The sequence below is a fragment of the Jaculus jaculus genome, chromosome 14 (genome assembly GCF_020740685.1).
Source record: "Jaculus jaculus isolate mJacJac1 chromosome 14, mJacJac1.mat.Y.cur, whole genome shotgun sequence".
Classification (NCBI taxonomy): Eukaryota; Metazoa; Chordata; class Mammalia; order Rodentia; family Dipodidae; genus Jaculus; species Jaculus jaculus.
In genome coordinates this window covers 1,327,119-1,354,455 of record NC_059115.1, presented here as the reverse complement: position 1 = coordinate 1,354,455, position 27,337 = coordinate 1,327,119, and the positions used below count along the sequence as shown (strand labels likewise).

The 27,337-nt window shown below is 52.0% G+C and overlaps 2 protein-coding genes across 5 annotated transcripts in view; one reads left to right on the top strand and one right to left on the bottom strand.

Annotated features, from left to right (window-relative positions):
- The first annotated feature begins 1,378 nt into the window (after positions 1 to 1,378).
- Hipk4 (homeodomain interacting protein kinase 4) lies at positions 1,379 to 11,946 on the top strand. Its single transcript, XM_004670400.2, has 4 exons — positions 1,379 to 1,843; positions 7,295 to 7,651; positions 9,475 to 10,323; positions 11,767 to 11,946. Exons 1-4 carry the CDS (start codon positions 1,379 to 1,381, stop codon positions 11,944 to 11,946), a joined length of 1,851 nt encoding a protein of 616 aa, XP_004670457.2.
- A 1,519-nt stretch (positions 11,947 to 13,465) lies between these two features.
- Pld3 (phospholipase D family member 3) overlaps positions 13,466 to 27,337 on the bottom strand; it is a 29,105-nt gene continuing 15,233 nt past the window's right edge. For all 4 annotated transcript variants that reach the window (XM_004670401.3, XM_045134416.1, XM_045134414.1 and 1 more), the window contains exons 6-12: positions 24,348 to 24,468; positions 24,141 to 24,268; positions 22,604 to 22,804; positions 19,125 to 19,264; positions 16,600 to 16,765; positions 14,072 to 14,171; positions 13,466 to 13,979 (exon numbers count right to left, since the gene is read on the bottom strand). In XM_004670401.3, the coding sequence (XP_004670458.1) occupies positions 13,792 to 13,979; positions 14,072 to 14,171; positions 16,600 to 16,765; positions 19,125 to 19,264; positions 22,604 to 22,804; positions 24,141 to 24,268; positions 24,348 to 24,468 (1,044 nt within the window). In that variant the 3' untranslated portion in view covers positions 13,466 to 13,791. The remainder of the gene's footprint in view (positions 13,980 to 14,071; positions 14,172 to 16,599; positions 16,766 to 19,124; positions 19,265 to 22,603; positions 22,805 to 24,140; positions 24,269 to 24,347; positions 24,469 to 27,337) is intronic.

The following is a 27,337-nucleotide window of genomic DNA, read 5'->3' as shown; positions in this document are numbered from 1 at the left end:
TCAGAGACTGTCTGTGGCCACCAGCTGAGAGACACAGAGAGAGAATGGGCACACCAGGGCCTCCAGCCATTGCAATGAACTCCAGAAACATGCGCCCCCCCCCCTTGTGCATCTGGCTTATGTGGGTCCTGGGGAATTGAGCCTCGAACTGGGGTCCTTAGGATTCACAGGCTGCTTAAACGCTAAGCCATTTCTCCAGGCCCAGACTTCTTAATGTACACCCAGGACCTCTTACATCCTGGCTCATGCCCTAGCCACAACTTACGGCTTCCACAGGCCAAGACAGGTGTCTTTCCTCTTCCTTTTCTTTCTTTCTTTCATTTGCAAACACAGAAAGAGAAAGAGAGACAATGGGCACACCAGGGCCTCTAGCCACTTTGTGCATCCAGCTTTACGGGGGTGCTGGGGAGTCAAACCTGGGTCTTTAGGCTTTGCAGGCAAGTGCTTTAACCACTGAGCAACCTCTCTTCTTAAAAAAAAAATATTTTTTTTGAGGTAGGGTTTCACTCTAGCTCAGGCTGACCTGGAATTCACTATGCAGTCTCAGGGTGGCCTCGAACTCACGGCGATCCTCCTACCTCTGCCTACTGAGTGCTGGGATTAAAGGCATGCACCATCACACCTGGCTACCCTCTCTTTTTTTTTTTTCTTTAATTATTTGAGAGAGAAAGAGGCAAACAGAGAGCATGGGCGTGGCAAAGCCTCTAGCCACTGCAGAGGAACTCCAGACACATGCATCACCTTGTGCATCTGGCTTTACCTGGGTATTAGGGAATTGAACCCAGATCCCTAAGCTTTGCAGGCAAAGCGCCTCAACCACTGAGTCAGTCTCCAGCCCCCAAGGCAGGTGTTTTCTGAACATGAACACATACACACACACACACACACACGCTCACACACATCTCCCCATCTAAGAACATGTCTCTCCTCATCCTACATGCTTGTAGGTATGTCACCATTCATGAGCTCCCCATTGTCAGAGTCCCTCTCGGTCCACCCTGTCAGGCCTCTCCAGTGTTCCGCCAGTGGGTGGGGGAGGGGACCTGGCCTGGCACCCCACCCCCCATTTCAGCCTGGGACTCGCGTCTCCAACAACAGAATCTGAGCCACTCAGCAACGCTGGAACCCATTCAGGGGGGCTGAGCCCCCTCATCCCAAGCCAGGAGGGCTTTGGGGGAGGGGTACAGCCCCTGGCAAACTCACGGTGTGGCTGAGGGGGTCAAGGGGTGTCAGGGAGGCAGGGGCCAATCTCACAGGGAGAGACACGAGCGTGGCTCTTTTTCCCCCACTGGGGTGTCCACGAGGCCATCAAGGAAGAGGGCGGCCTTGGCAGTGGCCCGGGAGTGGAGGCCTGGTGGTGACCAGTGGTCAGGGCACTATGGCCACCATCCAATCGGAGACTGACTGTTATGACATCATTGAAGTGATGGGCAAAGGCACCTTTGGGGAGGTGGCCAAGGGCTGGCGATGGAGCACGGGGGAGATGGTGGCCATCAAGATCCTGTCGAACGACGCCTACCGCAGCCGCATCATCAAGAACGAGCTGAAGCTGCTGCGCTGTTTGCGGGGCCTGGACCCCGACGAGGCCCACGTCATCCGCTTCCTCGAGTTCTTCCACGACGCCCTCAAGTTCTACCTGGTCTTTGAGCTGCTGGAGCAAAACCTCTTTGAGTTCCAGAAGGAGAACAACTTTGCGCCCCTGCCCGCCCGCCACATCCGCACGGTCACGCTGCAGGTCCTGAGGGCCCTGGCCCGGCTCAAGGAGCTGGCCATCATCCACGCCGACCTCAAGCCCGAGAACATCATGCTGGTGGACCAGACCCGCTGCCCCTTCAGGGTCAAGGTGAGTGTGGCTGCCTGGACACTGTCAACACTCGGGCCTCCAACGTCCTGCTCCCTAGGCTTCTGTTTTCTTCAGACTGCCTCTCTCCACTACTGGCCCCCAACCGCCTATCGCCTCATCCAATTTTTTTTCCCCTTTTTTTTTTTGGTTTTTCAAGGCATGGTCTCACTCCCGCTCAGGCTGACCCTATGTAGCCTCAGGGTGGCCTCGAACTCATGACTATCCTCCTACCTCTGCCTCCCAAGAGCGCTGGGATTAAAGACGTGTGCCGCCACACCCAGCTCTTGTTTTTTGTTTTGTTTTGTTTTGTTTTGGTTTTCTGAAGACAAGGGCTAGGGGCTGGGGAGATGGCTCATCGGGTAAAGGCGCTTGTTTGCAAAGCCTGCTGGCCTGGGTTCAATTCCCCAGCGCTCACAGGAAGCTGGAATCTACGTGGCACACACATCTGTCATCCCACACAATAACAAGTGGAGCCAGGAGGATCTGAAGCCTACCAAAGAGCTAGTCTGACATTCCCTTACTGTCTAGCAGAGTCCGTGTCTTAAGGAAGGTGGAGCACAGACATGTCAAAGCTGTCCTCTGAAAGCAGAGTGTGGTTTCGCACACCTTTAATCTCAGCACTTGGGAGGCACAGGTAGGAGGATTGCCCGTGAGTTCAAGGCCACGCCATAACTACATAGTGAATTCCAGGTCACCCTGGGCTAAAAAAATAAATCCTCTGACCTCCATACACATGCACATGTACACACACAGAGAGACAAATCAAAGAAAAGAAAAAAAATAATAAGCCAGATATGGTGGCACACGCCTTTAATCCCAGCTTTCGGGAGGAAGGTAGAGGTAGGAGGCTTGCTGTGAATTCGAGGCCACCCTGAGACTACATAGTGACTACATAGTGAATTCCAGGTCAGCCCGGCTAACGTGAGACTCTACCTCAATATATATATATATATATATATATATATATATATATATATATATATATATATATATATATATGCACACACACACAAACAAACAAACAAAAACACAGCATCTCATGTAGCCTAGGCTGGTTTGGAACTTGCTGTATCGCCAAGGCTGGCCTCAGACTAGCAATCCTCCTGCATTCATTCCGAGTACTGGGATTACACAGGAGTGAGAAGAAGAGAGAAACCAGAGGAAGAGATTGTGGGGTGTTAATCAGGGGCGGAAGGTGGTGATGGTTGAAAATGTACACACTGTGGTCGGTGGGGGTTGGGGGGCTTGCTCAGACAGGGATGTTTAAAGGGAATTCTGAAGGTGGCAGCCACATTGACATCTTGGAGAAAGACCACCCAGGTAGACAGTCCAGCCAGGGCCAAGGCCACGAGGTGGGAATGTGCTGAGTGTATGTGGTCTCGTGGCGCTGAGAAAGCCCGTGGAGCTGAGGCTGAACAAATGGGGTGAGGAGGGAGGAAGGGAGTTTGAGCAGGTGGGGGCTTGCTTAGGGTCTCTTATGCACAGCAACAACTTTGGTTTTATTGTGGAAGTTGGAGCCTTGTATGCATTCCTTTTGTTTTTGTTTTGTTTTCTGAGGTAGGATCTCACTCTAGCTCAGGCTGACCTGGAATTCAGTATGTATTCTCAGAGTGGCCTTGAACTCATGGTGGTCCCCCCAAGTGCTGGGATTAAAGGCATGAGCCACCGCACCTGGCTCTAGATGCATTTTTTTTTTTTTGTTTTTTGAGGTAGGGTCTCACTCTGGCTCAGGCTGACCTGGAATTCACTATGTAGTCTCAGGATGGCCTTGAACTCTCGGCGATCCTCCTACCTCTGCCTCCCAAGTGCTGGGATTAAAGGCGTGCGCCACCACGCCCGGCTTCAAGATGCATTTTTTATTTATTTTCTAACATTTTAATTTATTTATCTGCAAGCAGAGACAAAGAAAGAGTGTGGACATATGAGGAACTCCTGGTTCATGCATCACTTTGTGCATCTGGGTACTAGGGAATCGAACCCAGGCCTAAAGGTTTTGCAAGCAAGCACCTTTACTTAAAGTGCTGAGCCATCTCCCTAACCTTGCAATCTATTTATTTATTTAAGAGATAGATAGATGATAGTTAGAGAGAAAACGGGTGTACCAGGGCATCTTGCCACTGCAAATGAACACCAGACGTATGTGCCACTTGTGCATCTGGCTTTCCATAGGTACTGGGGAATAGAACCCAGGCTATCAGGTTTTGGAATCAAGAGCCTTTAACCACTGAGCAATCTCTACAGCCCGCCCCCCCCTTTTTCTAATTTTTACATTTCTTTTTATCTGAGACAGAAAAAGAGGGAGAGAGGGAAAGAGAAAGAGAGAGAATGGGCCTCCAGCAACTGCAAATGAATTCCAGATGCATGTGCCATCTTGTGCATCTGGCCTACATGGATCTTGGGGAATTGAAACTGGGTCCCTTGGCTTCACAGACAAGTGTCTTAACCACTGAGTCATCTCTCCAGCCCCTTGTTTATATTTATTTATTTATTTATTTATTTATTTATTTATTTATGTATTTGAGAGTGATGGACAGAAAGAGAAAGAGGCAGAGAGAGAGAGAGAGAGAGAGAGTGAGAGAAAGAGAGAATGGGTTCGCCAGGGCCTCCAGCCACTGCCAATGAACTCCAGACGCGTGCGCCCCCTTGTACATCTGGCTAATGTGGGTCCTGGGGAATTGAGCTTTGAACCAGGGTCCTTAGGCTTCACAGGCAAGCACTTAACCACTAAGCCATCTCTCCAGCCCCCCTTGCTTGTTTTTTGAGATAGGGCTTCATGAAGCCTGGGCTAGCCTCAATCTTGTTATATAGCCAAGGCTGATCTTGAATTCCTGCCTCCAACTCCCCCCCCCCAACCAGAAGGAGTTCCTGAGTTCAGACCCTTGTAGGGCTAGGATCCGCAATCCCAGCACGCATCCACCACAAGGAGGGAGCTGGAGACAGGAGAATATCTTCCTAGGAACTCTCTGGCCAGCCAGCTTGGCAAATGCAGTGGCCCGTAATGAGACCCTGACTCAAACAAGGCGGGAGACTGACACTGGAGGTTGACCTTTGATCTCCACACACGCACGGGCATGAGTAAACCTGTGCTCACATACATGAGCACCCCGCACCCCCCAAACAAAAAAGAACTCAAGTGAGACCAAAGTCTGTGGCCTGGACAAGAGCAAAGCAGTTGGCACTATTATGTCCCACTGTGGTCTGGCCTGCCAGCAGACATCTGCTATTCCTGACCCTGTGAGGGTACCGGGAGCTGCCTCCTCTGCCCCGACCACCGTCGCCCCCCCACCGCCGCCCCTCCAGGCCTTCTGCCTGCGCCTCCCCGACCCCCACCCTCTCTTGGTGCCTTCTCCGTGAGAGTGGGGTCCTCTGCGTGTGGATCTCTCAAGACCTAGGGATGGCCCGAGGACAAGGGTGGGCCTCGCCCAGCACGGGCTGAATGTTTGTCAGAGATACAGAGGCAGGAAAAGACAGGCCATTTTGCCCTGAGAGACGGAAGAGCAGAAAGAGACTTCCACAGCAGGGAGGATCGCTGTGAGTTCGAGGCCAGCCCAGAACTAGAGTGAGACAGCATCTGGGCTGGCACTGGCGCCCCCACCGGGTTCACAGAAGGGACAAATTCCACAAATGTTGGCCCAATGCCCACTTGTCACTTAATCTCCCAGGGACCCAGGCCCCAGAGGTCTGCAGGCAGACGGTTTCACCGCATGGCCTTCTGCGCATGGAAAGAGAGTGAGGGGTTGGCTGAGCGCCAAAGCCAGGGAAGCCAAGGCCTCCCCCATGCAAGGACTCAGTGTGACGCGGGCACAGAGCGCCACCTGGTGGAGCGCAGGGACGACGCCTTTGGCCACTGGCCATACAGGTACCCATGCTCACCAAGTGCCCGTCACATGCCAGCGGCCTGCTGGGCGTTGACAGTGTCTGGTAGAGAATAGACCTTCAGGGCGGTGCCTTCCAGGTGGATGGGACATGGAAACGTGAGAGAGGTCATCTGTGAAGATTCGGTTATAAAGAAAACCAGAGGCGGGCGTGGTGGCGCACGCCTTTAGTCCCAGCACTCGGGAGGCAGAGGTAGGAGGATCGCCGTGAGTTCGAGGCCACCCTGACACTACGGAGTGAATTCCGGGTCAGCCTGGGCTAGAGAGTGACCCTACATAAAAAAGTGGGGGGGGGGAGCTGGGCTGGAGAGATGGCTTAGTGGTTAAGGCACTTGCCTGCAAAGCCAAAGGACCTCGGTTCAATTCCTCAGGACCCACATAAACCAGATGCACAAGGTGGCGAATGCATCTGGAGTTCGTTTGCAGTGGCTAGAGGCCCTGGAGTGCCCATTTTCTCTCTCTCTCTCTCTCTCCCTCCCTCTCTCTAACAAAATAAATACAGTAAAAAAAAGAAGAAGAAGGACCAGAGAGGAAGAGGGAGGGAAGTAAGGAGGGTGGGGGATGTGGTGACTCAGGCCTATAAACTCTGCTATACAGGAAGCTGAGGCAGAAGAATCATGAATTCAAGGCCAATAAAGACCCGGTCTCAAAATAAAAATTAAAAGCAGGGCTGGAGAGATGGCTTAGCGGTTAACTGCTCGCCTGTGAAGCCTAAGGACCCTGGTTCGAGGCTCGGTTCCCCAGGTCCCACGTTAGCCAGATGCACAAGGGGGCGCACGCGTCTGGAGTTCGTTTGCAGAGGCTGGAAGCCCTGGCGCGTCCATTCTCTCTCTCTCCCTCTATCTGCCTTTCTCTCTGTGTCTGTCGCTCTCAAATAAATAAATAAATAAATTGTTTTTTAAAAAATTAAAAGCAAGGCAAGGTCGCTCACACATAGAAGCAGGAGGATCAGGAGTTCAAGGCCATTCTGGGCTACATATTGAGTTTGAGGATCTCTCTCAAACCATAGCTCAGCCAAGCTTGGTGGTGCACGCCTTTAATCCCAGCATTCGGGAGGCAGAGCTAGGGGCATCTTTGTGAGTTTGACGCCAGTCTAGGACTACAGAGTGAGTTCCAGGTCAGCCTGGGCTAGAGCGAGAAATGAAACAAAACAAGAAGTAATAAAATAAAATACAAATACAAAAGGCCAGGTGTGGCGGTGCACGCCTTGAATCCCAGCACTCGGGAGGCAGAGGTAGGAGGATCGCGGTGAGTTCGAGGCCATCCCAAGATGACATAGTGAATTCCAGGTCAGCCTGGGCTAGAGTGAGACCTTACCTCGACAAACAAAAACGAAACAACAGCAAAAAAGCATGATTTGCTGATAGCCGTGGTAACAAGGGGTGACCTTGACCTTTATAGAAATAAGTTCTAGTGCAAGGATTCACAGGGCCAGGCCCATGGCACAGACAGGGACCTGCAGAGGGGAGGACTGCCCGGTACCAAACCACCGAAGGAGCGGGCCCCAGCCCGGCCACCCTCACTAGTCCCCTGGTCCATCTGTCTCCCATCTCAAGCCCCCTTCCCCCCTACACAGGTGATCGACTTTGGCTCGGCCAGCATTTTCAACGAGGTGCGCTACGTGAAGGAGCCTTACATCCAGTCCCGCTTCTACCGGGCCCCCGAGATTCTGTTGGGGCTGCCCTTCTGTGAGAAGGTGGACGTGTGGTCTCTGGGCTGCGTCATGGCGGAGCTGCACTTGGGCTGGCCCCTCTACCCGGGCAACAACGAGTACGACCAGGTGCGTTACATCTGCGAGACCCAGGGCCTGCCCAAGCCCCACCTGCTGAACGCTGCCTGCAAGGCCCACCGCTTCTTCAAGCGCAGCTCCCGCCCAGACGCTGCCAACCCCTGGCAGCTGAAGTCCTCAGCCGACTACCTGGCAGAGACCAAGGTAAAGAGGCAGGTGGGGGCGGAGGTGGTCGGGGCAGGGGGGCGTCAGGGGGGCTGCTGTAGCCACAATCAAGGTTAGACCTCAGGGAGGGCCAGGAGTTTCGGGGTCAGCTGGGAAGGTTATCACAGCCAGAAAGATCTTGAGTGTTTTGGGGGAAGCTAGGGATGTGGCTCAGTTAGAGTGCCTTCCTGGCATGCATGAAGCCCTGGGTTTGATCACCAGTCCTGCATAAACTGGGTAGGGTGGCACACCCTTAGAACCCCAGCTTTTAATAGGTGGAGGCAGGAGGACAGGAGCTCTAGGTCACATTCAAGTACCCTAGGGAGTTAAAGCCAGGCTATATTAGGTCCTGCCTGAAGAGAGAGAGAGAGAAATTATTCAGATAGATAGATAGGTGTGGGTGAGACCAAAGGTGTGACTGGAATCTGAGGGTTAGCTTCGGGGGCTGTCGTGACAGGCCTCTTGTGCGTGTGGCAGCCAAGGGAAATGGAAGTTTGGGGATCAGAAGAAACTTCTCACGATGGTTAGCAAGAAGAATGTGGGTTGAGCCAGGTGCTGTTCTCATCTGTAATCCCGGAATTTAGGAGGCTGAGGTAGAAGAAACCGGAGGATCACCCTGTTTGGTCCCAGCTTGACATTTTCAGTCTGAAGCCGGGTGTGGCGGCACACGCCTTTAATCCCAGCACTGGGGAGGCAGAGGTAGGATAATTGCCATAAATGAGTTCGAGGCCACCCTGAGACTACACAGTGAATTTCAGGTCAGCCTGGGCTGGAGTGAGACCCTACCTCGGGAAAAAAAAAAAAAGCCAGGCATGGTGGCGCACACCCAGCACTCAGAAAGCAGAGGTAGGAGGATCCCCGTGAGTTTGAGGCCAACCTGAGAGACTACCTAGTGAATTCCAGGTCAGCCTGGGCTAGAAGGAGAAGAAGAAGTTTGAGGCCAGCCTGGGCTACATTAGACCCTGTCTCACCTGGCTCAACAGCTGGGCGTCTTTAATTCCAGCACTGGAGAGGCAGAGGTAGGAGAATCGGTGTGAATTCGAGGCCAGCCTGAGACTACAGAGTGAATTCCAGGTTAGCTTGGGCTAGAGTAAGACCCTATCTCAAAAAACCAAAAATTGGGCTGGAGAGATGGCTTAGCAGTTAAGCGCTTGCCTGTGAAGCCTAAGGACCCCGGTTCAAGGCTCGGTTCCCCAGGTCCCACGTTAGCCAGATGCACAAGGGGGCGCACGCATCTGGAGTTCGTTTGCAGAGGCTGGAAGCCCTGGCGCGCCCATTCTCTCTCTCTCTCCCTCTATCTGTCTTTCTCCCTGTGTCTGTCGCTCTCAAATAAATAAATAAAAAATGAACAAAAAAAATAAATAAATAAAAAAAACCAAAAATTAAGCAAACAAACAACAACAACAGAAAATAAAAGAAAAAAAAAAAACAGGTCAGCCTGGGCTAGAGAGACCCTATCTCAAAATTAAAAAAAAAAAAAGCGGAAACAAAACAACAAAGTGGGGCCTGGGTGATTCTAGGGAGGGTTGGCGGTTTACGGCAAGCCCCTCTGCTAGTCAGCTTCCGGCAGGGTCTGGGGATCCGGGTGAGACAAGAGTATTGGGTGTCCTTCCTGTAGCCACAAGACAGCTGCAGAGCAAAGCAGGTAAGTGGGGATCCGTGTGAGGACCATCCGCGGACCTTCATAACAGCAAGAGCTCCAGGTCAATCAGGGGCAGATGTGAAAGCCGGAGAGGGGGTTGCATTGTGGCTGCCCTAGCAGGAGCACCCAGAGCCCCTAACCCTGGACATGTAACCCCCTGGCGCCCTCCACGCCCCTACAGGTGCGCCCGCTGGAGCGCCGCAAGTACGTGCTCAAGTCCTTGGACCAGATTGAGACGGTGAATGGCGGTGTGGCTGTGAGCCGGCTGGCCTTCCCAGACCAGGAGCTGCTGGCTGAGCACACCGACCTCAAGAGCATGGTGGAGCTGATCAAGCGCATGCTGACGTGGGAGTCCCACGAGCGCATCAGCCCCAGCGCGGCCCTGCGTCACCCCTTTGTGTCCATGCAGCAGTTACGCAGTGCCCACGAAGCCACCCATTACTACCAGATGTCCCTGCGCAGCTGCCGCCTGTCACTGCAGATGGACGGCAAGCCCTCTCTGCCCGTTGTGGTGGCTGCGGAAGACGGGCCCCCCTATTACCGCCTGGCAGAGGAGGAGGAGGAAGCTGCGGGCGTGGGCCGTGCGGCGGGCAGCGGGCCCTTCCCAGAGGAGAAGGCTCCTTGCATGCAGAGAGCCATCGACCAGCTGGATGACCTGAGCCTGCAGGAGGCCAGGCGAGGGCTGTGGAGTGACACCCGGACTGACATGGTCTCCAACCTGCTGGCTCCACTCAAGGCAGCTGCCGCTGGCCACCGGGTCCCGGACTTGTGTCCAGAGCCCATCTTGGCCATTTATGGCAGCCGCCTGGCTGCCCGCCACAAGTCTCGCAAGCCACCCGCGGGCTCCAAGTCTGACTCCAACTTCAGCAACCTCATCCGCCTGAGTCAGGCCTCGCCGGAGGACGCGGGGCCCTGCCGGGGCGGCGGCTGGGAAAAAGGAGAAGGTCGGGGTGCCTCCACAGAGCCATCTGCCGTCCTGCAGCGGGAGAGGGATAGACCCAGCATCAAAGACAGGGCCATGGACACTGAGGTAAGATGGGTGCAAGGGCAGCAAGCCCAGCATGGGCCAGGGTCTTCCCAAGTACTCACCCTAGTGGGACACAGGTGATGAACAGAGCCACACCCACCACTCAGCTGTACCGCAGGGATGGGGTCAGCGTACATTAACCCACACCCAGGCCCTAATGGACAGGGTCACAAGGCTTAGCACACACCAATACCCCAGGGACAGGGCGAGGCACACAATACTAACTGACCTTCAGGCTGGGACCAAAAGGCACCAACCAGCGATGGCCCTGTACGAAGTGGGTAAGAGGCTGAGTGTGGTGGCACATGCTTGTAATCCCAGAATTTGGGAGGCTGAGTCAGGAGCATGGCTGTAAGTTCACGTCTGGCCTGGGTTACACAGCAAAACCCAGTCTTACAAAAAGGGAGGGGAAAGCCGGGCGTGGTGGCGCACGCCTTTAACCCCAGCACTTGGAGGCCGAGGTGGGAGGATCGCTGTGAGTTCAAGGCCACCCCGAGACTACACAGTGAATTCCAGGTCAGCCTGGGCTAGAGTGAGACCTTACCTTGAAAAAAAAAAAGGAGGGGGCTCAAAGTTTGGTAGCACACACCTTTAATTCCAGACCCTACTTCAGAGGGTGGGTGGGGAAAGAGAGGGCTGGGGAGATTTTCCTCAGAGGCAGAACACTTGTCTAGTATCCACAGTGAGGGGCTGGGGGCATGGCTCAGAGGTAGAGCACTTGTCTAGATCCACAGTGAGGGGCTGGGGGCGTGGCTCTGAGGCAGAGCACTTGTCTAGACTCCACAGTGAGGGGCTGGGGGCGTGGCTCAGAGGTAGAGCACTTGTCTAGGATCCACAGTGAGGGGCTGGGGGCGTGGCTCAGAGGTAGAGCACTTGTCTAGAGTCCACAGTGAGGGCTGGGGGCGTGGCTCAGAGGTAGATCACTTGTCTAGATCCACAGTGAGGGGCTGGGGGCGTGGCTCAGAGGTAGAGCACTTGTCTAGAGTCCACAGTGAGGGGCTGGGGACGTGGCTCAGAGGTAAAGCACTTGTCTAGATCCACAGTGAGGGGCTGGGGACGTGGCTCAGAGGTAGAGCACTTGTCTGGAATCCTAGCATGCAGAGAGCCATCAACCAGCTGGATGACCTGAGCCTGCAGGAGGCCAGGCGAGGGCTGTGGAGTGACACCGGATTGACATGGTCTCCAACCTGCTGGCTCCACTCAAGGTAGCTGCCGCTGGCCACTGGCTCCCTGACTTGTGTCCAGAGCCCATCTTGGCCATTTATGGCAGTGTGGGTGTGGGCTGGGGCTGCAGGTGTGGTCAGCAGTCATGCTTGTCAAGCACCATCAAGGCCTTCATTGCAGTCCCCAGTATAGTCTACAAGGACAAAACCCACACAAGGGAGAGCTTGCTCACTCTTGCCAGCACCTATGCCTCTTGCTAATTCTCGTGTTCTCCCTTCATAGCGGTCAGGCCCTGAGCTCTTTGACCCCAGCGGCTGTCCTGGAGAGTGGCTGAGCAAGCCAGAATGGACCCTGGATGGAGTCCGGGGACCGCGGGCTCCGGGGCTCCCACCCCGGCAATCCCACACACATGGGCCACCTCGGGCCACCAGCTTTCTGCAGCATGTTAGTGGGCACCACTGATGGGGGCCCCACCCCTCCCTGTTCCTGGGGGTTGCGCTAGCTGGGCTGGCATTTTTCTCTAGACCGGAGTGGCTCCTCAGAGCTATCCCTACATCCGCAGATTATTGTTACAGATAAGTTATCCAGAAAGTCCCCATTTCCCACCCCGCCCATGCCTGGCAGATACCTGTACTTTCCTCATCACATGTTGGAGGCCTTTTAGGGTCCGGCCTGTGGCCCTTTGGCCAGGGATTCAGAAAAAGGGCTACGCGTGCCCTGGGCCCTCCTGCCTCTGCGTATTTCAATAAAGAGCTGTTTGGAAACCCTGCCTCCTGCCTGCTCCCGCTTCTCTGAGTCAGCGCTAGCCAGAGCGGGCAGGTTTGCTGGCAACCAGGGACCTGCCTCTGCCATGCTGTGGTGGCTTGCAAGTAGTTTTGGGCACACTAGCCAGTCCCCTAAATGCACTAGGAAGTGTAGTGTGGTGGCGTGAGCTTGCAATCCCAGCACCTGGGAAGCTGAGCCAGGAGGGCAACAAGCTGGAGACCAGCCTGGACTACACAGAGTCCTTTTCCCAAACAATGAAAAGAAAACCGACAGAAACAAAACCGGAAGTGGGGCATGGTGGCACACGCCTTTAATCACAGCATTTGGGAGGCAGAGGTAGGATCACTGTGAGTTCAAGGCCACCCTGAGAATATAGATTCCAGATCAGCCTGGACCAGAGTGAAAGACCGTACCTCGAGAGAGAGAGAGAGAGAGAGAGAAAAGAAAAAAAAACGGGCTGGAGAGGCAGATTTAGCATTTGAGGGGCTTGCCTGCAAAGCAAGGACCCATGTTCAACTCTCCAGACCCCACGTAAGCCAGATGCACAAGGTGACACAAGCTGGAATTCGACTGCAATGGCTGCAGTGTTTGGAGTCCCTGGTGCATCAATTCTTTCTTGCTTGCTTGCTCTCTCTCCTTATAAAAATGAGAAAAGAGCCGAGCGTGGTGGCGCACGCCTTTAATCCCTGCACTCGGGAGGTAGAGGTAGGAGGATCACCATGAGGTCGAGGCCACCCTGAGACTACATTGTGAATTCCAGGTCAGTCAGCCTGAGCTAGAAGTGAAACCCAACCTCCAAAAACTGAAAACAACAACAAAAACAACCAAAAAGAAAACAAAAAGTGCTTGGCATCTTGAGACTCCACTCTCAGAACATTCTTGTGTTAAGCACCCATTCATGCTCCCAGCACATCCTCCCTATGGGGCAGGCTGGCATGCACCGACCCATGCTGGAGATGGGCCACGTGGAAACCTAGTTCACGTTCATGGTGTTCACACATGCTCACCCCTGTGCCCACACTGGCAAGCAGCGAGGGTTCTGTTTGCACTACTCTTGGGCTCAGTGTGTGGCACACAACCTCCCATGCTGGCTTGTGCGTGCCCAGTCCATGCCAGCCTTGGAGTTGCATTCTGCAACATGAAGATGTTCCCCACCAGAGGTCCATGCCACCTGTTCCCTACTCCAACACGCCATGTCACACCATTAAGTCAGGCATAGGCTGTACAGACAATTATTTACTTATTATAATCATGGGCCCTTTTTGCCCTAGAAAGGAGGGGTGGGGTTGGACCAGAGGTTTGAGCCCAGCATGCTCCCCCACTTCTTTGGGCCTGATCCCTCCCAGATGCTAGGTCTGGGGGCCATAGCATCAGGCCGGTGGGGATGGAGGTAGCAGCAGGAGTGTGGGGTCCGGGGGGGAGCCTGTGGATCCACAAGGGGGCAGACAGAAGCGAGAGCATGGGGGGGGAGGGGACAGGGACCCAGCACATCCAGGTCCCTGAGAGGGCTCACAGGCTTCAGCTTGTCCCCAAGGCCAGGCCTCAGAGCAGGTGACAGGCATTGCCCATGCTGTCAGCAGAGGCGTCCAGGTCATGGCTGTAAGGGGAGCCCCAATCCCTCAGGAAAACGGCCTCCAGCTGGCTGCGCAGGCCACCGTTCCCATTCTGCGTCACCAGCAGGGAGGTCCCCGCAGTCTCGGTGAAATAACTTCCAGACCAGTTGGAGGTTCCTGGGGAGGAGGGGGCAGAGAGTGAGGGTCCCGTGAGGTGGCCCTGGGCCTCCCTTGTTCTGTATCCCCAAGGTGGCTCAGGGAACACTCACCGATGTAGGTGGCACGTTCAGTCACCATGTACTTGTTGTGGTTGACGCGGGCGTAGGGGATGCGTGCCTGGGCTTCATCGGCAGGGACCACGAAGAGTTTCTGCAGGGGACGTGATAAGGATGAGCATGAGGGGGGGGGCACCCCAGGACAGGGGGGTGAGTGTGCAAGCTAGTGTGCAGAATGGGGAGTCCAGTTGCTGCCCTAGGATCCTTGAAACCCAGTGTTGCTTGTCCTCAGTGAACTCCACCTGAGGGTGTGTACAGTGTTCACCCAAAAATGGACCTTTCATGTGGCTCTTTCTCTAGAAATACTCTCTTGGGTTCTGTTTTTTTTGTTTTTTTTTTTTTTTTTTGGTAGGGTCTCCCTCTAGTCCAGGCTTACCTGAAATTCTCTATGTAGTCTCAGGGTGGCCTTGAACTCACAGTGACCTTCCTAGCTCGGCCTCCCAAGTGCTGGGACTAAAGGCATGTGGTGGTTTGATTCAGGTGTCCCCCATAAACTTAGGTGTTCTGAACACTAGGTTCCCAGCAGATGGTCGTTTGGGAATTAATGCCTCCTGCAGGCAGTGTTCTGTTGGGGACTGGTTATGGGTGCTATAGCCTATTTCCCTTGCCAACAGTGTTTGGCACACTCTCCTGTTGCTATTGTCTATCTTATGTTGGCCAGGAGGTGATGTCCACCCTCTGCTCATGCCATCATTTTCTCCTGCCATGATGGGGCCTCCCCTTGAGCCTGTAAGCCAAAATAAACCTTTTTTCCCACAAGCGGCTCTTGACTGGGTGATTTCTGCCAGCAATGCGAACCTGACTGCAACAATATGTACCATTACACTAAGCTTAATTTTTTTTTTAATTTTTATTTATTTATTTGAGAGAGGGGGGCAGATAGAGAATGGGTGGACCAGGGCCTTTAGGCACTGCAAACAAACTCCAGACGCATGCACCACCATGGGTATTTGGGGTCTGGGGAATTGAACCTGGGTCCTCAGGCTTCACAGGCAAGCATCTTACCTGTTAAGTCATCTCTCCAGCCCTAAAGTTCTATTTAAAAAAACTTATTGCCGGGCGTGGTCATGCACTCCTTTAATCCCAGCACTTGGGAGGCAGAAGTAGGAGGATTGCTGTAAGCTGGAGGCCATCCTGAGAATACACAGTGAATTCCAGACCAGCCTGATCTAGAGTGAGACCCTACCTCAAAAAACAAACAAATTATATGTGTGTGTGTGTGTGTGTATGTTTATTTATTTATTTGAGACAGAAAGAAAGAGAGAGAGAGAAATACGGATGTGCCAGGGCCTCTTGCCACTGCAAATGAACTCCAGACACATGTGCCACTTTGTACATCTGGCTTTACATGGGCACTGGGGAATTGAAGCTGGGCTGTCAAACTTTGAAAACAGTGCTTTGAACCTCTGGACAGTCTCTTCAGCCCATCTAAAGTTCTTCCGCAGTGGCAGAAAGCCCTGGGATCCCTATGCTTCCTTTCAAATAACCAAACAGCGGCTGGAGGGAGCTTAGTAGTTTAAGCATTTGCCTGTGAACCCTAAGGATCCAGGCCCGACTCCCCTGAACCTACGGAAGGCAGACGCACGAGGTGGCACATGCATCTGGAGTTTGTTTGCAATGGCTAGAGGCCCTGTTGTGTCCATTCTCTCACTCTTTCAAAAACCTTAAAAAACAACAACAACAAAACTAAACAGGGCTGGAGAGATGGCTTAGCAGTTAAGGCATTTGCCTGCGAAGCCAAAGGATCTAGCTTTGATTCCCCAGGACTCATGTTAGCCAGATACACAAGGGGGGGGGGGGCGCATGCGTCTGGAGTTCGTTTGTAGTGGCTGGTGGCCTGGCGTGCCCATTCTCTCTCTCTCTCTGCTTGAAAATAAATAAATAAAACAAACCAAACAAAGGAAGAGTCTAGGAAGGCGTAGGTGCAATCTCCATGCCAGCTCCGCCCTGCCCCCACTGTGGGCTCTCTACCCGAACCTCTCCAGCCCAGCTATAAATTTCTCTGCCTGTTCCCCCAGATCTGGTCATGATCAACAGCAGCACCCCCTCACAGAACTCACTGTGGGCTAATTAATTCATTAATTTAGTGTGTGGGTGTACCACTGCAAACTGAATGCTAGGCACTTGTGCCACTTTCTGCTTCTGGCTTTATGTGGGTGCCTGGGGAATTGAACCCAGGCAGGCAGGCTTTGTAAGCAGCCACTTTTTTGTTTTTTTGTTTTGTTTTGAGGCAGGGTCTCACTCTAGCTCAGGTGGACCTGGAATTCACTATGTAGTCTCAGGGTGGCCTCAAACTCACAGCGATCCTCCTACCTCCTCCTCCCGAGTGCTGGGATTAAAGGCGTGCACCACCACGCCCGGCAAGCACGCACTATTAACAGCTGAGCCATGTCCCCAGTCCCTAGGGTTATCCTTGTCATCACCCTTGAGCTGGGGGGGGGGTAGGTGAGAGCTTTGTCCCAGGATTTCTAGAGCTTCCATTGTGTCCAGAAACCAGGGGCTGATGCTCAGAGGCTACGTACCACTTGGATGTCAGAATGGGTGTGGTTGTCACGCAGGGCAGCCAGGGAGAGCAAGAAGGACCGCATGGATGGCTCAGAGTGTCCCCAGCAGCTGATGAGCAGGCGCACCTTGACACCCCTCTCGTAGGCAGCCCGTCGCAGCCCATCATCAATGGCCGGCCAGAACCTAGGGTGTAGCAGAATAGGGGCTCAGCATGAGGGGGCCTCATCCTCAGCTTTGGGGAACTAAGCCTGAGCCCTGTGTTGGCTTCAGCACCTCCAAACCTTGGAGGACCCCATCACTGGCTCCTGACTCCTTCCATCCCTCACCGCCTGTTTCTGGCTACCATTCCTGTGCCCAAACTCACGCCCTCACCTTTCTGCCTCAGCCTTCCAAATGCTGGGATTACAGGTCTGCGCGCACCATACTTGGCTTCCTCCTTTTATTATTATTTTTTAAGTTTTAAAAAATATTTTATTTGTTTGGTTGAGAGGGGAACAGGCAGATAGAATGGGCACGCCAGGGCCTCCAGCCACTGCAAATGAAAGACAACGTGTCCCCTTGTGCATCTGGCTAACGTCGGCCCTGGGGAATCAAACATGGGTCCTTAGGCTTTGCAGGCAAATGCCTTAACTGCTAAGCCATTTCCCCAGCCCCCTCCCATTTTTTTAAATTAAATTAATTTATTTGTTCATCAGAGAGATAGAGAGAGAAAATAGGAGCACCAGGGCTTCCAGTCACTGCAAACAAACTCCAGACCACCTTACGTGTGTACTGGGGAATCGAAACCTGAGTCCTTTGGCTTTGCAGGCAAGCACCTTAACTGCTAAGCCATCTCTCCAGCCCCTTCCTATTTTTTTAAATTTTGTTTTGTTTTTCGAAGTAGAGTCTTGCTCTAGCCCAAGCTGACCTGGGACTCACTATGTAGTTTTAGGCTGGTCTCCAACTCACAACGATCCTCCTACCTCTGCCTCCTAAATGCTGGGATTAAAGGCATGCAGCAACTATGCCCGGCTTAAATATTTTATTTTTATTTGTTTGAGAGAGAAAGAAGCAGATAGAGAATGGGCGCACCAGGGCCACCAGCCACTCCAAACAAATTCCAGATGCATATGCCACCTTGTGTATCTGGCTTACATGGGTCCTGGGGAATCAAACCTGGGTCCTTTGGCTTTGCAGGCAAGTGCCTTAACTGCTAAGCCATCCCTCCAGAGTCGTCCTCCTACTTTATCTATCTAATCCTATACTACCTTCCTTGAGCCTCCTAACCCAACCACTGGCTTCTTGTGTGGCTCTGGGGATTGAATTTAGCACTTCAAGCATGCTAGGGCAAGCACTCATACAATGAGTGACAGACTCAGCTCTTATTATTTTAAAACAAAAACATTCTAGGGAGCTGGGCATGGTGGCACATACCTTTAATCCCAGCACTTGGGAGGCAGAGGTGGGAGGATCGCCATGAGTTCAAAGCTACCTTGAGACTACAGAGTAAATTCCAGGTCAGCCTGAGCTAGAGTGAGATCCTATCTTGGAAAACAAAACAAAACAAAAACAAAGACATTTTGGGCCACCCAGAGGTGACATAGTGAATTCCAGGTCAGCCCGGGGTTGGGGTGAGACCCTACCTCGAAAAACAAAATGAAACAAAACTTTGGGGGACTGGTGAGATGGCTCAGTGGTTAAGGCACTTGCTGCAAAGCCTAAGGACCAGTGTTCCATTCCCCAGGACCCATGTAAGACCAGACATACAAAGTGGCCCTAGCATGTCATTTTCTCTCTCTCTTTTTGTTTGTACTTTTTTTTTTTTTTTTTTTTTTTGGTTTTTCGAGGTAGGGTCTCACTCTAGCCCAGGCTGACCTAGAATTCACTATGGAGTCTCAGGGTGGCCTCGAACTCATGGCAATCCTCCTACCTCTGCCTCCCAAGTGCTGGAATTAAAGGCATGTTCCACCAAGTCCAGCTTTCTCTTTTTAAAACTCAGGCTGGTAGTTTTGCAAGCAAGTATCTCTAACCACTGAGATATTTAGTGTTTTTTTTTTTTTTGTTGTTGTTGTTTGTTTTTTCTTTTTCAGACAGGAGCAGATATAGCCTCAAACTCAATATGTAGCAGATAATGGCTTTGACTTACTTTTTTTTCCCCCCCATGGTAAGATCTTACTCTAGCTCAGACTGACCTGGAATTCGCTTTGTAGTCCCAGGGTGGTCTCAAACTCACCGTGATCCTCCTTCCTCTGCCTCCCAGTGCTGGATTAAATGCGTGTGCCACCACACCCAGCTTCTGCTTTTTTAATTAGCCAGGGTCGCATGTGGCTCAGGCTGCCTGAAATTCATTCATTATGTATCAGAGGATGACCTTGAATGACTGAGCCTCCTGCCAGGGCTTGGTGCATGCCAGGCACTCTATAAACTGAAGGACGTCCCTCGCACCCATGACTTTCCTTCCGCCTGTATCCTTGCCTCAGTTCCCTGCCTGCTCTTGAAGCCCCCTCCCCCTCCTCTTCTCGTTCGCACGCCTCATCCCCAGGCCTGCCTGTGGCCAGCATACCTGCGTGGGTGGGAGAACTCCATAGTCGGCAGGTAGTTCATGACGGCAATGTAAACAAAGCTCCGAGCACTGTCCACCACGTTGAGCAGAGCCTTCAGGTCTGGGGTGCGGCCACTTGGACACAGCGGTGGGGGTGCACTCTGGGGGTGAGGGGACAGTCAACACAAGTGCCCTGCCAGGGGCATCTCATCACAGTGGACCCTGTGTACGGACAGTTCACCATGAGCCAGATCCTGTGGATCTCACCATACCCTCGGCATCAGTGAAAGAGAAGGATAATTGCCACGTCCTTGTCACAGGTGTAAAAACAGGCTTAGAGGGGCTGGAGGGATGGCTCAGTAGTTAAGGTGCTTGCCAGCAGAGCCTTATGACGCGGGTTCGATTCCCCAGTATCCGTGGAAAGCCAGAGGCACAAAGTGGCGCATTTTCTGGAGTTCATTTTTAGCCCATTCTCTCTCTCTCTCTCTCTGCTAGGCATGGTGGTGCATACCTTTAATCCCAGCACTCGGGAGGCAGAGAGAAGAGGATCTCCATGAGTTCGAGGGCAGCCTGAGACTACATAGCGAATTCTAGGTCAGCCTGAGCTAGAGTGAGACCTTACCTTAAAAAAAAAAAAACAAAAAAACACACATTTATTTGAGAGGAAGATAGTGGGAAGGGGAAAGGGAGGAAGATAATGAGTGTGCCAGGCCCTCCAATCCCTGCAAATGAACTCCAGAAGCATGCATCAACTTAGGCATCTGGCTTCCATTGGTCCTGGGGAATTGAACCTGGGTGCTTGGGTTTCACAGGCAAGTGCCTTAACTGCTAAGTCATTTCTTCAGCCCCACGTTTTGTTGTTTTGAGACAGGGTCTCGCTTAGCTTATGCTGGTCTTGAATTTTCTGTGTAAGAGAACTTGAACACCTGATCCTCCTGCTTCCAACTCCCAAGTGCTGGGACCACAGGTATGTGCCACTGCGCCTGCCCTCCTGGGTGAAAATGCCAGCATGGAAACCATGCAGCCAGGTGCATGTTGTCTTCCTCCCTCCCTCCCTCCCTTCCCTCTCTCTTTCCTTCTCTCCCTCCCTCCCTTCTCCTTTACGCCATTGCTTCCTCTCTTGAGGTAGGGTCTCACTCTAGCCCAGGCTGACCAGCAACTCAACTCACACTGTAGCTCAGGCTGGGCTTGAACTCAGTGATCCTCCTCCCTCAGCCTCCTGAGTGCCAGGATTAAAGATGTGAACCACCATCATTGGCTTTTGTGTGTGTCTGTGTCAGTCTCATGTAGCTGAGGCTGGCCTTAAACTTCTGGCCCTCCTGCATCTGTCTCCCTCACTGCTGAGAGGGAGTTAGCACACTGGCTGGTGAGCTGTGCTCCACTGACACATTTCTTTCTTTCTTTTTTTCTTTTCTTTTTTTTTTTTTTTTTTTTTTTGAGGTAGGGTCTCACTCTAGCTCAGGCTGACCTGGAATTCACTGTGTAGTCTCAGGGTGGCCTCGAACTCTCAGTGATTCTCTTATCTCTGCCTCACGAGTGCTGGGATTAAAGGCGTCCAGCACATGTTTCTTTCTTTGCTGACAGCAGAACCCAAGCAGGCCAACCTCTCGTGTTAGGGCAATGCCAAGCCCTTGGCCCAGAGTTCCTTCAAAATGCTCCTCGGGACAGAGGAAGAAACAAGGACCCTGGAAAGAGGAAGTGGTCATGGGGGAACGAAGCCTTTATTTCCACAGGATACCACTGTCACAAATCACCCAGTGAATGTTGCTTCCCTGTCCCCACAACACAGGGCTTTCTAAGGTCCCTTGGGGGCTTGGCTGCGGGTGGGGGAGGGAGGAGGAGGGGAGGGAGGAGTCCAAGTGGTCCTGCCCAAGTACAGAAAATGACAACAGATAAAAACAGTTTCTGGGGGCTGGAGAGATGGCTTAGCGGTTAAGAACTTGCCTGTGAAGCCTAAGGACCCCAGTTCAAGGCTCTATTCCCCAGGACCCACGTTAGCCAGATGTACAAAGGGGGCGCATGCGTCTGGAGTTTGTTTGCAGTGGCTGGAGGCCCTGGCGCGCCCATTCACTCTATCTCCCTCTTTCTCTGTCTGTCACTCTCAAATAAATAAATAAATAATAATTAAAAAAAAAACAGTTTCTGTAGAGTCAGCGCTGGCCAGGAGTGGAGGTGCTGAAAAACCTTAAAATTATGTAAAGCTTTTCTTTTCTTTTCTTTTCTTTTCTTTTTGTTTTTCCACATAGGGTCTCACTCTAGCTTAGGCTGACCTGGAATTGACTGTGTAGTCTCAGGGTGGCCTTGAACTCCTGGCGATCCTCCTAGATCTACCTCCTGAGTGCTGGGATTAAAGACGTGCACCACCACACCCGGCTTAAATTTTTCTTTTCTTTTTTCTTTTTCTTTTCTTTCTTTCTTTTTTTTTTTAGAGGTTAGGTCTCATTCTAGCCCAGGTTGACCTGGAATTCACTATGTAGTCTCTGGGTGGCCTTGAACTCCTGGCGTTCCTCCTTCCCTTGTCTCCCAAGTGTTGGAATTAAAGGCGTACATAAAATTTTTGTTAATGTGTTTTCCTATAATCCCATGACTCAGGAGGTCATAGGAGGATGGTGAGCCAGCCTGGGCTACAAGAGTCCCTGTCTCAAAAACAGGCACAATCCTAGTACTTGGGTAGCAGAAGTAGGAGGATTACCATTTCAGGTCAGCCTGAGCTAGAATGAAACCCTAACCTTGAAAAACCAAAACAACAACAAAATCAGCCAGGCGTGGTGGTGGATCCTAGCACTTGGGAGGCAGAGGTAAGAGGATCACTATGCGTTCCAGGCCACCCTGAGACTCCATAGTGAACTGCAGGTCAGCCTGGTCTAGAGTGAGACCCTACCTCGAAAAACAAAAACAAAACAAAATCAGGCTGGACGTGGTGATGCATATCTTTAATCCCAGCACTCAGGAGGCAAAGGTAGAAGGGAGGCCAGCCAGACTACAGAGTGAGTTCTACCAGGTCATCCTGGGTTAGAGTGAGACGCTGCTTTGAAAACAGCAAAACAGAACAAAACAACAACAAAAAACTCCAAATCATTACTATACTGAAGGCTATAAGTCAGCCAAGGTCAGCTTTGCTTTCCAAAAGCAAATGGCTGCAATTTGCTATGCGTGGCTTTGAGCTTGGGAATGTGGCTGGTGAGGATGTCAAAGCAGACAGCGTACCAAACCTAAGTTTTAGTTCACTCGATGGAGAGTGCCACTGTGGCTAAACTGGACCTCACCAAGGGCTTAAGGTACCTAAGCTTACCTGTGCCTCCCCCAGAAGTTAGAAATATTGGGATATCCAACTTTACAGATGAAACTCAGGCCTGCAGAGGCCGAGACAGCCCAGGCTTCTTCCCAAGCACAGTGATCACCGCCAAGGACCAGAGGTCCAGACACCCCTCCCACCATCAGGCTAATGACTGGTGACACGTGGCCAGGAGCGCGTGGGGCCCTGCTTCCCCCAGACTCACCGCAAGGTAGGCCAGGGCTGGGGTGCCATTGAGGCAGATCTCCATGGGCGTCTCTTGATTGTAGCGGGTGTCATAGGGCCGGGGCCAGGTGGACGGAATGGAGCTGCCTGCCTGGCCCAGGAACCAGTAGGCCTCAAAGATCTTGGTCAAGTCTCGAGCCAGGCAGCTGCAGTTGTACATGACCACACCCAGCTCCTTGACCTGCCAGAGAGGAGTGCTGAGCTGGGGGGTGGGGGGGGGGACGGGGACCACAGCTTGGTGCTCACAGATGACAGGGACATTCCTAGTCTCTCTATGCTTCAGTCCCCTAGTCCATCCCGAACACCTCATGTCCTAAAAATTTGTAAGTGTGAACTTGACTTCAAGCTTTCAAGAAAACCGTTTAGTTACTGCACAGCCCCAGCGGTGTTTCCGTTCTATTTGTTTCTGTGGTTCTTGGCATGGAACCTAAGGCCTCACAATTTGCTGGGCAAGGGGCTCCACTGCTGAGCCGCTGTCCCTTCCAGGCCTTCACTGGGCTCTAGGCAAGGACTCTAAGGCTAAGCTACAGCCCCAGCCCTAAAGCGTGGCCTCGAACTCACAGCGATCCTCCTACCTCTGCCTCCCTAGTGCTGGGACTAAAGGTGTGCGGGGTTGTTATCTCCTTTTTTTTTTTTTTTTTTAAATTTATTTATTTGAGAGCAACAGACACAGAGAGAAAGACAGATAGAGGGAAAGAGAGAGGGAATGGGCACGCCAGGGCTTCCAGCCTCTGCAAACGAACTCCAGACGCGTGCGCCCCCTTGTGCATCTGGCTAACGTGGGACCTGGGGAACCGAGCCTCGAACCAGGGTCCTTAGGCTTCACAGGCAAGCGCTTAACCGCTAAGCCATCTCTCCAGCCCTGTTATCTCCTTTTATGAAGATAACCTCAGGTTGGGTCCAATGTCTAGCCCCATCTCACTCCAGTCCTCTGCTTGTTTCTTCCTCGTACTGGCCCTGAGTCCTCAGGGTTGTCACTGCCTGGGGAGGACGGACAGGCTTCAAAATAAACTGGACATTCAGGAAGCCTACCTGTTACTCCTGCGTTCCCAGCAGCCCCCAGGTCAGAGATGGGCTTAGGAAAGACACCCAGAGGGACTGGAGAGATGGTTTAGCAGTTAAGGCGCTTGCCTGCAAAAAAGTCTCAGGACCCATGTTCAACTCTCCAGGTCCCACATAAGCCTGATGCACAAGGTGACACATGCACACGAGAGGGCGCCTGCATCTGGAATTTGACTGCAGTGGCTGGAGGCCCTGGTATGCCAATTATCTCTCTCTCTCTCTCTCTCATAAAAAAAAGTTAAAAAACAACAACAACAACAAAAAGACACCCAGGCTCTACTTCATGCAGGCTAAGTTTGTGGACATGGTCCCGAGTGTCCATTACCCTGGAAGCTGCCATTAAGGCTCAGAAGGATCCATAGACTGAGACTAACTGCTGTACTGATGATGACTGGGGAGGCCAGGGAGAAGGCAGAAGCAGTCCAGTGGGGAAGGAGGATAGGATGTAAGCAGACCTGGGTCAGGGAGCGCCAGTCCATGTTGGCACTGCCCAGGTAGAAGTGGGTCTGGTCCACCACCCAGAACTTGGTGTGCAGGACACCATGGGTCAGCTTCTGCATGTCCACCATGCGGACCTGGGCACCTGTGACCAACAAGGGCAGCAGTCAGGTGCCAGCTGCAGCAACCCCAGGCCCATTCCCCCGCAACTTCCCCCAGCTCACCGCTCTGCAGCAGAGTCTGCAGGTCAGCCTGGGGCTGGGGTCCGTTGGGCTTGCTCACAGCGATTCGAACCTTCACACCTCGGGGAGCCAGGGCCTGGAGCTGCCGGAGGACTTCCTCTCCCTGTGGGAAAAGAACAGCTGTGGAGGGGCTGGAGCACCTCATCCCCAAGACACCCCTGTGTGGTTCTCTTGAGAACAAACAGGCCGGGGGGCGTAGCTCGGCGGGTTGAAAGTCTACCTAGCATGCATAAAGACCTGATTTCAGGGCTGGAGAGATGGCTTAGTGGTTAAGGTGCTTGCCTGTGAAGCCTAAGGACTCAGGTTTGATTCCCCAGAACCCATGTAAGCCAGGTGCATATTGTGGCACGTGCATCTGCAGTTGGTTTGCAGTGGTGAGAGGCCCTGGATCATCCTTTTTTTTTTCTCTCTCTCACTAGAATAAATTAAAATAAAATATTTCAAAAATATTTTAAAAAGCCGGGTGTGGTGGTGCACGCCTTTAATCCCAGCACTCGGGAGGCAGAGGTAGGAGGATCGCCACAAGTTCGAGGCCATCCTGAGACTCCATAGTGAATTTCACATCAGCCTGAGCTAGAGTGAGACCCTACCTTGAAAACAAAACAAACAAACAAAAAGACCTGATTTTAATCCATGGTACCACACACACAGGGCACAGTGGTACACAAGTGTAATCCCAGCAGTTGGGTGGTAGAGGCAGAAGTTCAAGGTCATCATTAACTACTTAGTGAGGGGCTGGAGAGAGGGCTTAGCGGTTAAGGGCTTGCCTGTGAAGTCTAAGGACCCCGGTTCGAGGCTCGGTTCCCCAGGACCCACATAAGCCAGATGCACAAGGTGGTGCATGCATCTGGAATTCGTTTGTAGTGGCTGGAGGCCCTAGCATGCCCCTTCTCTCTCGCTCTCTCTCAAATAAATGAATAATTAAAAAAAAAACTACTTAGTGAGTATAAGGTCAGCCTGAGCTATATGACAATGTTTCAAAAAAAAAAAAAATGAGGGCTGGAAAGATGGTTTAGTAGTTAAGGCACTTGTCTGAGAAGCCTAAGGACCCAGGTTCGATTCCCTAATACTGATGTAAGCCAGATGCACATGGTGACCCACATGTCTAAAGTTCATTTTCAGTGGCTAGAGGGCCTGTGTGGCCATTCTCTCCCCCCACCTTTCTGCCTCTTCCAAACTCCCTCTATCTAATAAATTAATAGTATTCAGGTTTGATTCCCCAGGATCCACATAAGCCAGATGCACAAGGTAGCACATGTGTCTGGAGTTCATCTGCACCAGCTGGAGACCCTGGCACACCCATTCGCTCTCCTTAATAAATAAATATATATATAGGGCCAGAGAGATGGTTTAGTGGTTAAGGCACTTGCTTGCAAAGCCTGATGACCCAGGTTCGATTCCCCAGTACCTATGTAAAGCCAGATGCACCAAGTGGCACATTCATTTGGAGTTTGTTTACAGGAGTTACAGGCTCTGATGTGCTCATTTTGTGTGTGTGTCTCTCTCTCTGCTTGCAAATAAATACATGAAAATATTTAAAAAAGAGTGAAAGGGGAGCTGAGGAGATGGTTCAGCAGTTACAGGCATGTGCTTGTAAAGACTGCTGGTTCGGGTTCGATTACTTAGTACCCACATAAAGCCAGATGCACAAAGTGGTGCATGCATCTGTGGTTTGTTTGCAATGACAAGGGGCTCTGGCATGCCCATACCCACTCTGTCATTAAAAAAAAAATTAAATAGAAGAAGTGAACTGGGCATGGTGTCACACGCCTTTAATCCCTGCACTCTGGAGGCAGAGGTAGGAGGATCGCTGTGAATTCAAGGCCAGCTTTGAGACTACATAGTTCCAGGTCAGCCTGGGCTAAAGTAATACCTTACCTTGAAAAAACAAAAAACAAACAAAAGGAATGAAAAGGTGTGGAGGTGCATGCCTTTAATCCCCCAGCACTCAGGAGGCAGAGAGGTAGGAGCATCACTGTGAGTTTGAGGCCAGCCTGAGACTACAAAGTGAATTCTAGATCAGACTAGGCTACAGGGAGAACCTATCTCAAAAACAAACAAAAAAAGGTGAGAAGGATTTTTAATCTTTGTACATTAGAGTTAAAATTCTAAGATTAAATGATAAAAAATCCTTATGTGTTTTATTATTATAATTTTAAGCTTTTTTTTTTTTTCAGTTTTTCGAGGTAGGATCTTATGTTAGCTCAGGCTGACCTGGCATTCACTCTGTAGTCTCAGGCTGGCCTCAAACTCACGGCGATCCTCCTACCTTTGCCTCCCCAGTGAGAGTGCTGGTATCAAAGATGTGCGCCACCACGTCCTGCCTTTTTTTTTTTAAGATTTATTTTTATTTATTTATTTATAAGAGACAGGGGCGGGGGAATAGAGATAGAGAGAATGGGTGTGCCAGGGCTTCTAGCCACTGCAAACGAACTCGAGATGTATGCACCACCATGTGCATCTGACTTATGTGGGACCTGGTGAATCGATCCGGGGTCCTTAGGCTTCGCAGGCATGCACCCTGCTTTTGCGTGTGTGTGTATATGTGTGCGTGTGTGCGCGCGCGCACGCACGCACACGCATGTGCTGTGGATGAACCTCAAAGTGCCAGGGTCTTGTATGTGCTAGGCTAATATTCTACCATTGAGCTCCTGTGGAGGTCAGAGAGCTGCTTCGAGGTGTTGGCTGTCTTCTTCCAATTTGTGTTGAGAGGGAGACTCTTGTTTGCTGCTAGCTGACTAGCTGGTCCCTGAGCTGCAGGATCCCTCTGACTCTGCCTCTCATTGCTGCAGGTGGAGGGGTTAAAGATACGTGGGCTGCTGTATATGTATGTTACAGATACGTGTGCTGGGGGTCTGAACTCCATATGGCTAAAGATAGGTGTCTTTGGGGTGGAGAGATGGCTTAGTGGTTAAGTGCTTGCCTGTGAAGCCTGAGAACCCTGGTTCGAGGCTCGATTCCCCATGACCCAC

Coding starts and splice junctions, on each gene's coding strand:
- Hipk4 (XM_004670400.2), top strand. CDS start 1,379: ATGGCCACCATCCAATCGGAGACTGACTGTTATGACATCATTGAAGTG. Junction 7,652..9,474: donor ACTACCTGGCAGAGACCAAG/GTAAAGAGGCAG, acceptor ACGCCCCTACAG/GTGCGCCCGCTGGAGCGCCG. Junction 10,324..11,766: donor ACAGGGCCATGGACACTGAG/GTAAGATGGGTG, acceptor CTCCCTTCATAG/CGGTCAGGCCCTGAGCTCTT.